Genomic DNA, 14,343 nt, shown 5'->3' on the forward strand with positions numbered 1-14,343 from the left:
TCCTGCTTCTTGTCTCATATGAACAGCTAGACGGCGCAAAACGCGGGTTTGAACACTGGCGGGTTCCTGGCGTGTGCGTTTGACCGGCAGTATGACAGAAATGAGGCATCTGCCAGTGGCACATTAAGCTGTGTGGTAGATTTAGTCTTTACTACTATTAAAAAAAAAAAAAAAAAAAAAAAAGAGGTTTCTGGGCTACATGCTGCTTTGATAAAAGCTTAGACCCACTATTTCTGAGACTTGATGACTCCCAGAGCTGGCGGAAAATGTACCACTGCCATGTTGGGCAGCTAAAGTGGGTGGAGCCAGCAGCCACAGCGCAGTTTCAGTCTTAGAATGGTACAGTTTAAAGCAATAGGCTCAAGGCTCAAGGTAATATAAAAAATAAGCCACGTAACGATGGCTACCACACAGAGAATCTGGATTATGTTGTCTTTGATATTTGTAACTGAAGAAAAACATTTGATTGTAAAAGCTGTTGAGTTATGCCAAAATGTATATTTTAAAGGTACCTTGACTTCAAAATTTGGATTTAAGGATATGTTGCTTTGGAAAAGAGGTTCTGCTTTTGTTTCCACAGAAAGCCAGAGGCTATGGATTTGTTCCAGATTAAGATACATCAGGTTTCAACAGCCAAGACCCCCTGAAAGGTCTCCGATGACACCATGGCCCAGATGATCCAGCATCCAGAGCGGTTTCAAGGCAACTGGTTCAAACAATACAGCCTCATGGACTACCCCATAGGTCTAAAATTTTCTTTGCATCCCCATAAGATACAGTGCCCCCCTCCAGCAGGAAGTAGTAAGAGATGCTACGCCCAAATTCCCAAATATACCAAGCTGGCTTTAGAGGTGGAATTGGCTCACTCCCCCTCTAAACCCAGACATATTGCTTTAAAAAAAAAAAAAAATGGTTAGGCAATTCTTGTGTCCCAAATCAGAAGAGCCCTCTGGTGTGGGACAGAGAAAACCAATATTTTTATTTAAAACAGATTGATTATAAATGTGATCTCTTTCTAAAAAAGAAAAGGGGATATAATATAGATATATAGGAGGATATAGAGATGATAAGATAAAAGGATAGATTAACCTACTTTTAAAGAACAACTTGTTTAAAATGTTTTACATTGGTATAGATTTTAGTTTATGTTTAAAATGTTTTACATTGGTATGGATTTTAGTTTATTGATACAAACTTGAAGTTAATATTGTTATACTGTGTATATATATATTTCTATTCTTGTTTGAGGTATTATGTTTATGTAACTCATTTAAAATTGTAATGGATAATTAAAAATAGATTAATAACTAGTCATCTATGATAATCATATCTGTAGCCATGTTAGTTAAGTTTTCTAGGTATACATAGATATATTTCAGATAGATAGGTAATCTTCAAACACTTCATAGACCTAGAGAATATGGCATTTAAATAACTTAAAATTCTGTTGATGTGAGACACAATTGCTCCTGGCTGCACCAATTGATCCCGAGAGAATGTTGGGCTTCTAAGACATTTCCATTTGGAAGTTTGTCTTTTTGGCACAAAATGGCCTACTGGGCAAAGAACTGCCCTTGCCTTGATGGCTGACAGTACAAATGCAATGCTGTCCTTTCTGGACAAGAAGGACACAAGGAAAGTGACCACTGTACTCTGCCAAGACAGGGTAAGATGGTCTCTCAAAATTCCTGCTTCTGAAAATGGTCTGTCAGATATTCTAGACCTGTAGCCAATCTGAATGCACCAACAATGCTGAGAAACATTAGGTGACTGTCCAGGCTGCCAGCTGTCTTGGTCTACTCTTGCAAGATTCCCGAAAGTTGCTTGCATCCATCTACCATTTCTCAGGTACCATTATGTTCCTTCTCAGGTCTTTGATGTGGTTGAAAACTAGATAGTTGTAATTTCTTCAGTTATGATAAAAGATAAGTTAGATATAAAACCTTAAACTCACAAATATAAGATAGATAGGACATCTTCTTTAATATTGTAACTATAATTCTTCCTCGGTAATTGTTTTGTTATATATAATTTTACCATGTTAAAGTTAAAACCTTCCTTTTTAAAAAAAAAAAAAGAAAAAAGGGCAAGTGCTGTGGATATTGTTCTATATAAATAAAACACTGGTGGCCAGTGACAAGGCAGGAAGTAGGTGGGACAAGGAGAGAGGAGAATTCTGGGAAGCGGAAGGCTGAGGGGAGAGACACTGCAGCCACGGCCAGGAGAGGCAACCTGTAAAGACGCCGGTAAGCCACCAGCCACGTGGCAAGGTATAGATTTATAAAAATGGGTTAATTTAAGATAAAAGAACAGTTAGCAGAAAGCCTGCCACGGCCATACAGTTTATAAGTGATATAAGCGTCTGAGTGATTATTTTATAAGTGGATTGTGGGACTGCGGGGCTTGGGGAACCTGGAGAGAAGCCCTCCAGCAACAGTAGTGGCAGGACCAGTTTATTGTGCAAAACAAACTACTTCTTCACAATTCTTTGTTTATCCCTCTTATATTCTATCTTCTATATTTACAAATATAACTATTCTAGAACATTTGTATAGTTAAATATATAAGATATTTGTCTTCCATATTCATGTATGCATCAAGATGTTTTTCCTTAAGGGCTGAATTTCTGTACTTAACTTTACTCATGGTTAATGAGTATCCTGGGTGCTTCCAACTGTTGACTACTATTAATACTACAAAATGAACATGAATTAAAATTCTATCAATTAATATGCTGGATAGTGAGATGGCTTAGTATTACCAAACCTGATGATATGTGATTGAGGTCAGGAATCCACATGATGGAAAAAGACCAACTTCCTGAAGTTGTTATTCAATCTCCACACATACACTTGGAAAGACAGCATGCAAGTGCACACATACACAGACAAAATAAAAAATATATTTAAAAAGCTTTTTAAAATATGCTGATATCCTAGAGTCTTTTTCAGAAAGCAAGCCTGAACTGTAACTCAATAGGCTTTAAGCTGTCTTCAAAAATGGAACCTTCATCAAGAAAGTCATCTTAGATAGTAGCCCAGATGTGCATAATATAAATACAGATAATCTATCTATCTATCTATCTATCTATCTATCTATCTATCTATCTATCAATCTATCTAATATGTATTAATAACATTTGTGTGTGGATAACTTAGAGTAAATTGATTGCCATACAAGCATGAGAACATGAGTTGGAATTACAGAACAAAGACAAGAAAGCCAGATGTGGAAGTCTGCACTTGTTTGTCATCCCAGCACTTGTGAGGCAGAGACAGGCAGATCCCTGAGCAGGCAGAGAGGTGCAAATCACAAGACGTCAAATACCAGAAAAAAAGAATTAGGACAGTACTCAAACTGGGAAGGATTGTTATAAATGAAGGAGGGTGTGGTTGAAGGCTGTGTGATAAATCCACTCTTTGCTGGAACATACCACAATGTAAACTTCTCTCTTTACTCCTGAACTCCAAGACTGCTGATGGTACAGACTGTAATATCTGTGCTCCTGGAACAATTATAGTCCTAAGAGATCAGTTCAGGATGTGCCTTTTCCCAAGTGCACAGTGCCTCACAGCTGCTCCACCTCTTCTCACTCCACCATGCTGTCTTCTTACCCCATCCTGCCTGAGTTAAATGCAGTCACAATGTGCTCACCTTGGACTTCTGGGAAGAGGGCCATGTAGAGCAGAGCCCAGCGCAGAGTTGTGGATGTTGTCTCTGTTCCAGCAAGGAATAGGTCCAGGGTGCTGCAGATGAGGCTTTCTTCATTGAAACTTGTAGTAGCCTTGTCTGGGTACTAGAAAAGACAGTGTGAATTTGTTTATTCAGAGGATTTGTGATTGTCTCATAACACCGGTCCTCGCCCTGAGGAATGAATTGCATTAAGTCATTCAGAGCGATACTATCTTTGATATTTAACAGGTGACTTTGCTGATACTGGAAACATTATTAATATGAATCATTGATTCTCCAATTTGCATCATCTTGCAAAGTCAAAATCTCACTGATTCCCTCAATAGTTCTTCATGGCAAAACATCACCTTTGCTCACTTCTTCTAGAAGCATCAGTTTGCTAATACTGCTCTTAATGTTGTTGTTCTCATACCTATACTTCATATGGTTTGTCTCCTCTTCTGGGCATAAATATTGCTTATATCAATATTATGTCAAGAAGATTAAATAAGAGAGAAGATCACACACACACACACACACACACACACACACACACACACACACACACACACTACCATTGTGCTCCAGGCAGAGGATTCCATAATCCAGTGAGCTGAAACTTCTATGACAAATTCAGTGATTCGTATTTGCCAGAGGTCTACTAGGATCAAGGCCTTACATTTTACAGCATGGCTTGAACCAAAGATGTTCCCCCATGGGCTCATGTATTAAATACTTGGTTCCTTACACTGATAGTATTTGGGGAAGTTCCTAGAAATAGGAATATAGCATCTGGCTGAAGGAACTTGATGCCTGTAGGGAGGGAGAGTAACTCTTAGAGTTACACCAAACCCATGGTGCCTTCCTTGCTTGCTGCTTCCTGCTGCACGGTGATGTGAAAGCCTCCACCATACCCTTCTGCCCCATGAGCTGAGCTGCTTTGCTATTCACCATGATGAACTGAAACATCCTAAAACTTGACCAGAATACATTTTTGCTTTATTCAGTTGTTGCTGCCACATATTGTTGTCATAATGATGCAAAGTTAAGCAATATGATCCCTCAGTGTCTTCTTGCCTTGATCTATTATTGAATAGTGCTGATATGGAGTTCAGGGAAAGGTAAGTGTCCCACCTTCATATGAAAGTTAAACTCTACCATTTACTTATCTAAAGTTTGTCTTTGCAGTGGTATCTGAGTTGGGAAGAATAACCAGCCCTGGACCAACTCATAGCAAAATAAAGTTCTGAAATGTAACTGCTACTTTTATTTTGTGTGAATCTCCTTCAGATATGGGAAAAGGACCAAGGAGGAGAATAACAAGAAAGAATATGGGTTTAACCAGGACCTCAAGCCAATATAAATGGTAGCAAACCCTTTATTTCTAAAGACCTCAACAACCCAGGGTTATGTTACCATGCATTTATAAATGACTATTCCTATGTTTTACTCTCAAGGGTATGTTAAGTAATGATTTACAAAGATGTTCATATTTTCATCTTTGCAACCATAGCATGTTATTCAATGCACAAAATAGATCTTGTAGATATAATTAATTTCAGGAGGAAAGGTTATCCAGAATTATCCTTAGGAGAGGGGCCTCCAGGGTTAGAACAGGAGAAATGAGATGTAAAAGGATCAGAAAGGATAGAGATGTTGCAGTCTTGGCATTGAAGATGGAGCAGGAAGTTACAAAAACAAACATCAATGTTCCCTAGGAGATTGGAGACACAGGCTATGAATTTTCTAATGTCTCCCAAAGTAGCTTTCCTGGATAGCAGGATTACAGAGATGATCTAGAACTATGAGAGAATAAATCTCTGCTATACTAAACCCTCCTTTATGGTAGCCTGCTGCTGACTCAATGGAAGCTATTCTACACCTCTCTTTCTGAAAGAAGACACAGACAGCATTTTCCCCACCTTTGTCATTTCCTTGAGGAAAGCATCAATGAAGTCTCTCGGCTCATCAGGGTTCCAGTCTTTGCGGTGATTGTCAACTCTATCAGAAACATACGATTTCAGTTTTTCCCAGGTAGCTATTGCTGTTTGGTGTTGTCCGGGAAGATGTTTCATTATCCCCGGGAAGATGTTATAGAACTAATTAGGGAGAAGAAGGAGATCATGGAGACAACATAAATTCACTTTCTGTTTCAAGACAGTTTTGACTTTCCCTCTTTATCCCCTACACTGGAACTGTGGGAACATCTGGAATGCTGTTTCCTTTATATCCAGTGGTGGGCATTTCAACACTCCATGCAAAACACACCAGCTTAAGACTACTTTGCACTGGTCCAATTGTCTCCACTCTAAGACACACATTGGCATAGCACTTAGTAGTTGTCCCAATTCTGTTCCTCATGTCATCAAGACACTGAAGGGCCAAAGGATGAAGGTGTCAAGAAGTGAGATCAGCTGGGAAGTATATAAAGGGAGATAGCCACACCTGCATTGGCTACAAATTGAGCTTATCAACTGAAATTAACACTGGAATTTGATATTTCTGAGACTGAGATCATGGTCTGGGTCAAATTATGGAGCTAACCTCCTGTGATTCATTGCTGTAGAATCCAGACACTCCAACATTCCAGGGGTGTGCGTGATGTGTAGAGGGGCATTCCTGCAGCATGGTGATCAGTACTCTGGGGCCCTGAATGTGTGAAGGCAGGTCTTCTTGATTCCCTCACTCCCAACACACTTGGGATACACCTCCACCTGAAAGTCTCACCAGGGGTTTTAATCTAGGAAGTCTTGATAGTGTGAGAAGATGTGCCCTGATTACAAAATGCAAAGCTAATTATGACCTGCAGAGGCTTCTGTTACCCACAAAAGGAAAAGAGCATCTGTGAAGACAATTCTGAAGACAGGAGTTGCTTGCTCCAGCACAGACTCAGGAACAGCATAAGCCAAAGGCAAAAGACAGGAGTCCATAGACTCAGTTCACCTCCTCCATGCATGTAACCAGCAGCCTCCAATTTTTATTGACTCAGAATGCACCTGAGTTAGTTGCCTGTTCTTTATTGTTCTCTTTTGTCTGCTTTTTTTCTCATTACATTTGCAAGTTTTAAGTAGACACTTTTTTTTTTTTTCCCGAGACAGGGTTTATCTGTGTAGCTGTGCGCCTTTCCTGGAACTCACTTGGTACCCCAGGCTGGCCTCAAACTCACAGAGATCCGCCTGCCTCTGCCTCACAAGTGCTGGGATTAAAGGCATGCACCACCACCGCCTGGCTAAGTAGACACTTTAAAAAAATGTTATTATTACATTTTTAGTTTTTATTTCCCTTCATAAATTCATCTAATGCTATTTATGATTTTTTTCCATTTGGAGACAGTAATATTTCTCTTCCATAAATTATTTTTTATAACCCATTCTATTTTATAAATGCCTTGCATTTGGCAGTATTTTGACTTTACTTCATTGACTTTAAAAAATAATATATTTATATTTTACTTATTTTCTTACATTTATCTAATTTTATTTTTCAACTTTTTTATTATTGAGCAATATTTTTGATGCCTCCTTAAATCTCTTGTATTTTTCTCTTCTCCCTTATAACACTTCTCTCTACTCTCTTATTATTGAACCTTGCTTCTCTTTTTTTCTCCCTTTTTCTGGTCTCCTCCCTTTATCTCACTTATTTATGTTTCCACATGTACCTTAAATAATTTTGTCTTCGTAGTATATTGCACAGCACCCTTCACATTATCATTTCAACAGAGACATGTTGGTGAACTATCAATAATTTTAAGTGTGTTTTTATATCTGTATAGTTTAACATTGCTGCTATAGCAGTTTCTTTCCACTTGCAAATGGTACTAGCCTTCAAGAACAGGCTGCTCAATATGAAGATCATTTCAAGAATCCAGAAGAGCTATCCCAACCAATAGATGCATATATTAAAACAAATGCAAGAAACAAAAAGAGTAAGATGATGCCTCTAAAAATTATAACTTGATTTAAATACCCTGAAATATGTCAAATATTGGGTCTTCAGTGTTTTCTGGTTAAAATGATCAGAGATTGAAGGAGATGCAAACAGGCAGAGGAATCTAGTCTGTGCTCTAGAGGTGAAAGTCAGCCAAGTGGAGGAAACTGTAGCATAAATCTTAAAAGGTCTTATTAATAAAAACAAACCTGAGCCAGATAGTTCTACCACTGCCTAAAACTATGTTTAATATAGTGGCTGTTCTGTTCTCTGACTCCCAGATAAGTTTATTGGGGTGCACAATATATCAACCACAGGATACAGAGGAAAGGAGGAGAGAGGGAGCAAAAAGATGAAAAAATGGGCAGAATAGGAGAAAATATAGCAAGGAAATGGAGATTTTATAAAAACAAACAACAAACAAATAGAAGTGTTGGACATTTTAAAGTTGAATCAAAAACAAAAATAAGACAAAACAAAACACCAAGCAAAAAACCTCATCGGAAAACACCAACAACTGTCTCCATCAAAGAGAAGATCCAGAAGGTAGGATACAGCTGAGGAAAAGCTACATTCCAACAGCAGTAACTAAAATGTAAATAATGACCACAGCCAGAATGTAGAAGAACCATGATATGATCAAGAGACCAAGCCAGGAATGTGCAGGACTTTATTCAGAAGCTGAGATAAAAAGTAAAGGGATAGAGAATGAATTCAATGAAATTACAGCAGAACATTTCCCAAGTCAAAGAAACAGACATTCAAATACAAAAGCCATTTAGATCCCCAAATAAACATGACCAGATAAAAATATCTCCATGGGAAATCTAAATTGTAAAGGAAAAAAGCAATATTTAAAGTTTTAAAGGGTTCATCCGATAAAAATATCTCCATGGGAAATCTAAATTGTAAAGGAAAAAAGCAATATTTAAAGTTTTAAAGGGTTCATCCCAGGGGATGGCTCAGTTAGTAAAGGTGTTGGCTGCACAAGCCTGGCACCCACACCCACGTGTACACCTTCTTGACACACATGTAATTAAATTTAAAAAATTCCCTCTGACATGCAATGACCAAAATGACCACCAAGGCAACACTGAAGAAGATGCTTAACTGAGTGCTACACACAGAGAAGGAAGAAAGATGAATCTCTATTTTGAGAACACAGGAAAGAAAATTTTAATGAGAACAGCTGAATAAAGAAGAGTTAGAAGAGTTAAGGAAGGAATCCATCATGTCTACCACAGTAAACAAGCCAATCCTTAATAGTAATTAAGGGCAAAGAAAAAAAACAAATAATCCAAGCAACCAGGAAAAAAAAAAAACTTGACAGAATGCCATAACTAGTTAACCTCTCTCGATGATGACTTTATCCATGAAGCAAACAGAAACTGGAAACAAGTTGGACTAGCTATTCTCATGTAAAATCAAAATTAGCTAGAAGAGATGAAGAAGGCCACTACACATCCATAAAGGGAACAATTCATCAATTAGAACAATTGTAAATATTTATGCACCAAAATTTGGGACTCTCATTTCATAAAACAAGCAAAAAGGAATACAAAGTTCAGACAGATTCTCATGCAATAACTGTGGTAATATCAGCACTCCACTCCTATTCCTGCAGAGGACATCCTAAGTAAAAACCAACAGAAAAATTTCAGAGCTAAACTGCACCATAGATCTAGTGGACTTAACAGACATCTGGAGAGGATTCTTTCCATCCAAATGGAACAGAAAATATTTTCTTCTTAGCTGTATCTGAAATTTTCTCTAAAATAAAGACTCAAGTCTTACTAAATACAAAAGAATTAAATATTGTTATATCCAAATAGACCATAGTGTAATAAAACTTAAAATCAATAGCAAGAAATACTACAGTAACTACACAAATACATAGAGGCTGAGAAATAAATCCTTGAATGAACAGTGGCTCATTGAAAAAACATGGAAAAATTGCCAAGCTTCTTGAACCAAATAAAGATGAAAGTTCAACCTGTCAGATACTTCAGAGATAGCTAAGGCAATTCTAAGATGAATGTTTATATACAGGTAAGCATAGGAACATACAGCCCAGCAATATGGGGGTAAAGATTGAATCACAAAAGGCTACATTTTATGGCATTACAGTATTGACAGCTTCAAGTGAATAGACAACTAAATAGTGGAAACAGTTTTTAATGTTTACTTATCTTTTATATCTAAATGAAAATATAAGAAAAATGAGTGGATATGGCAACATGAACACTTAATTTAATAAGATGGTTGGTTACATCTACATCTGGCACCCAACGTGACAAGAATCCATTAAAAACCACTTGGCGGCCGGCGGTGGTGGTGCATGCCTTTAATCGCAGTACTCAGGAGGCAGAGCCAGGCAGATCTCTGTGAGTTGAGGCCAGCCTGGGCTACCAAGTGAGTTCCAGGAAAGGCGCAAAGCTACACAGAGAAACCTTGTCTCAAAAAAACCAAAAAAAAAAAAAAAAAAAAAAAAAAAAAAAACCCTTGGATTGGCAGCAGGTCTGGTTTCCCCCAAGGGCGGGAGGCTGGGCGGCCCCCTAGTCTGAGCGGCGGCTTCCTAGCCCAGACCCAGGTCTGCTTGGCCTCAGGCCAGACTAACTGTGAGCTGCTTGCTTAAAGCTGGTGCTACAAACAACTCAGGCCTGCCCTGCCAAACAGGGCCCCTGCCAGTAAAGCCAACACATGTGGTCAGAGCTTAAGGAACCCAGAGTCAAGCCTTGACTCGGCTCAAGAGGTAACATGTGGATGGATTTAAGCTTTAGCCAGCTATGCTTTCTTGTGCTCTCTCTGCCTCTCTCCCCTGTCTCTCTGGATTTACACCTCGGACACTAGGTGGCTGTTTTGAAATTTCCTCAGATTTCTACTGTTCTATGCAGATTTGGTAAGTAATAACATATCAGATATTTTAAAGGAAACTATTTAAAAGAGAAATTTTTTCCACATTAAAAAGAAAATGGGTTATATGTGTACATTGGAAGAAAATTGGGTTTTGTTTGAAATTTTAGGCAGTCTGACAATGGAACAACTATATGAGAAGATTAGTATTGTTGGAATTATGCAGTTTATCACTATGCTTATCTTCATTTTACAATTTCAAAACATAGTCAATTTAAGTGCCAGGATGACAGCTTTAGAAAAACTTGTTAAACCTGTAAAAATTCAGACAGAAGAAATTAACAGCGAAGTTGATTCAAGTTTGGATCATAAGGTTACAGAATGAAAGCCTATTTTCACACAGTCACCCTTAATTTATCCTGTAACCGTACAGAAGATACCTGATCAAATGACTACACAAAATATTTGGGCTCCAATTGAAATGTTGGATTTAAAAAGGTTTAAGGAGGCAATTGTATCTTATGGCATGCATTCCCCATATGTAAAGCAAATGTTAAACTCTTGGTCAACATATAATAGGATTGTACCACAGGACTGGCAGGACCTTGCCCAAGCTGTTCTGGAACCCAGCCAGAGGCTTCAGTTTCTAACGTGGTTCAAGGATGAAGCTAAAAACATAGAAAAACAATGGAGGGATAAAGGAATACAAGTTTGCCAGGATCAGCTTATTGGAGAAGGCCAATATGCTTCAGTACAAACACAATGTTTATATGATGTCCAAACTCTAATTTTATGTCGAACGGCAGCCTTGAATGCATGGGACAGAGTTGAGGAACCAGGAAAAATATCTAGGTTATGCAAGGCCCAAAAGAATCTTTCACAGATTTTTTACAAAGACTGGCTTCATCAATAAAGAAAATGGTCTCGGATTCAGAAGCTAGTAAGGTAATAATTGAATATTTGGCCTTCGAGAATGCAAATGCAGCATGCAAAAGAATAATCAGGCTGTTAAAGGCAAGATCTGCACCTTTGGAAGATTGGATAAGAGACACGGTTAATGTTGAGGCTCATGAGCATAATGATATGTGGGTAGGAGAAGCAATTTCAAAAGGTTTGAGGAATGTTAGATGTTTTGGATGTGGAAAGCAAGGACATTTGAAAAGGGACTGTAAACAGGTCATTCCTAGAAACAATGTTCCTTCAAGGAACAATGGCAACAGAATGCCCCTACCTTCTGGAGTATGGAGAAGGTGTGGTAAGGGAAAACACTGGACCAACGAATGTAGATCAACAAAGGACAAACAGGGTAATCCTTTGCCTTAGTCTTCGGGAAGCTCCCAGAGGGGCCTCAGGCAGGTCCCAATAGCAAATCCAGTTCAAATCTTTCCTGCAGCCATATAGGAAACCCCTGCTCAGAGCAATTAAATAAGCAAATGCCTATTGGAATAAATCATGCTGGTCAGGATGATGAAACAGAGAGAATAGAAAATTCAGGAGAAAATATAAAGAAAAATTTTTGGCAAGCTTCTATTAATGAACAAAGACCAAAATTAACGATAAAAATAAATGGTGTTTTGTTGTCTGGTCTGGTAGACACAGGTGCGGATGTTACCATAATTGCACCAGAATTTTGGCATCCAACTTGGCCTCTTCAGGAGGTAAACGTTCAACTGTTAGCAATTGGGACATTATCTCAGGTGAGACAGAGTACAAGATGGCTTGAATGTATAGGTCCAGAGGATAGAGAGGAAAATTAAAACCATATGTGGCTAACATAGCTATGAACCTGTGGGGTCGAGACTTGTTGCAACAATGGAATACTCAGATTAACATCCCTCCAATCTCAGAAACAAATCATAAACTAGCACATGTTACTGAGAGAAATATTAAAAGATATTGTTCTAATGATTGGTCACCAGCCATCCATATTATAAAAGAACAGGGCACAACAACTGATGATCTTTCAAAGACAACAACAGCTCTACCTTTAAAATGGTTAACAGACAAGCATGTATGGGTTCAGCAATGGCCCTTAACAACAGGGAAACTCCAGGCATTAGAAGAGCTGTTAGAAGAACAGTTAAATTCTCAGCATATTGAAGAATCAAGCAGCCCTTGGAATTCTCCTGTATTTGTTATTAAAATGAAATCTGGTAAATGGAGAATGGTAACAGACCTTAGAGCAATTAACAAAGTAATTCAGCCAATGGGCTCTCTACAATCTGGAATTCCTTTGCCTACTCTGTTACCAAAAGGATGGCCTCTCATAGTTATTGATTTAAAAGACAGTTTCTTTTCAATACCCTTACAAGAAAAAGACAGAGAAAGATTTGCTTTCACAGTGCCTACTTATAATAATTCTCAACCGGTTAAAAGATTTCAATGGAGGGTCCTCCCACAGGGAATGTTGAATAGCCCAACTCTGTGCCAATATTTTGTACAACAGCCATTGGAAGTGGTACGTAAAAAATTTCCTAAATCTATAATTTATCATTATATGGATGATATTTTACTAGCTGACTCAAATGCAGTTACTTTAGAAAGAATGTTTGAAGAAGTAAATAAAATTTTGCCTTGTTGGGGATTACAAATTGCTCCTGAAATGATACAAAGAGGAGATTCTATTAATTATTTAGGATATAAAATAGAGCTACAAAAAATTAGACGCCAAAAGGTGCAAATTAGGAGAGATAGACTACAGACTCTTAATGACTTTCAAAGATTATTTGGAAATATTTCTCATCTACGAACTATTGTTGGGGTGAAAAATGTTGAACTGACTAATTTGTTCAAAACCTTAGAAGGTGACAATGACTTAAATAGTCTAAGAGAATTATCACCTGAAGCTGAGAAAGAATTGGCCTTGCTAGAAAAGAAAGTACATGAAGGGCACATAGATCGTATTGATCCAAAGCTGGATTGCATTTTGGTTATTTTACCTTCTAGGAATTCTCCAACAGGAATATTAATGCAAATGGATGATATTATATTGGAATGGATATTTTTACCAAATAAACCAAATAAAAATTAAAAACTTGCCAGTGGTGGTGGTGGCGGCGGCGGCAGCGGCGGCGGCACATGCCGGTAGGATTTGCTGAAGGAGGCGGAGGCAGGAGGATCACGAGTTCGAGGCCAGCCTGGGCTACACATAGTTGGCGGTGGTGGTGCACACCTTTAATCCCAGCACTTGGGAGGCAGAGCCAGGCGGATCTCTGTGAGTTCGAGGCCAGCCTGGGCTACCAAGTGAGTTCCAGGAAAGGCGCAAAAGCTACACAGAGAAACCCTGTCTCGAAAAACCAAAAAATAAAATAAAATAAAATAATGATAATAAAATAAAAAAATAAAAACTTATGTGGAAAAAATCTCTGACTTCATTTGGAAAGGAAAATTGAGACTTTGTCAATTAGCAGGAATAGACCCAGCAGAAATTGTCGTACTTTTAACTAAGGAGGACATTGAAAAATTATGGATAGAAAGCGAACCTTGGCAAAAAGCTTGCAGTAATTTTTTTTGGAGAAATTAACAGCAAATATCCCAAAAGTGATAGAACTGATCTTATAAAGAGAGCTGATTGGATCTTGCCTTGATTTTTGTGGGAAAAAACCCATATCTGGAGTTCATACGTTTTATACAGATGACAACAAAAAGGAAAGGCAGGTTACAAATCAGAAAATTTAAGTAAAGTGGTTCAAAGTCCTTATAATTCAGTTCAAAAATCAGAATTCTATGCTAGTCTGTTGGTATTAATGGATTTTTCAGAACCTCTCAACATAGTAACTGACTCTCAGTATGCTGAAAGAGTGGTATTACATATTGAGACTGCAGAATTTATCCCTGATGCTTCAGAATTAACTTCACTATTTATCCAATTACAAGATACAATCAGGAAAA

At 38.1% G+C, this 14,343-nt stretch overlaps 1 protein-coding gene across 2 annotated transcripts in view; it reads right to left on the reverse strand.

The window, feature by feature from the left end:
• The window catches only part of LOC102903065 (cytochrome P450 2J4-like), a 42,403-nt gene that overhangs the window by 13,132 nt on the left and 14,928 nt on the right, over positions 1–14,343 (reverse strand). For both annotated transcript variants that reach the window (XM_006974025.4, XM_042271430.2), the window contains exons 5-6: positions 5,595–5,771; positions 3,655–3,796 (exon numbers count right to left, since the gene is read on the reverse strand). In XM_006974025.4, the coding sequence (XP_006974087.1) occupies positions 3,655–3,796; positions 5,595–5,771 (319 nt within the window). The remainder of the gene's footprint in view (positions 1–3,654; positions 3,797–5,594; positions 5,772–14,343) is intronic.

The sequence above is a fragment of the Peromyscus maniculatus genome, chromosome 2 (genome assembly GCF_049852395.1).
Source record: "Peromyscus maniculatus bairdii isolate BWxNUB_F1_BW_parent chromosome 2, HU_Pman_BW_mat_3.1, whole genome shotgun sequence".
Classification (NCBI taxonomy): domain Eukaryota; kingdom Metazoa; phylum Chordata; class Mammalia; order Rodentia; family Cricetidae; genus Peromyscus; species Peromyscus maniculatus.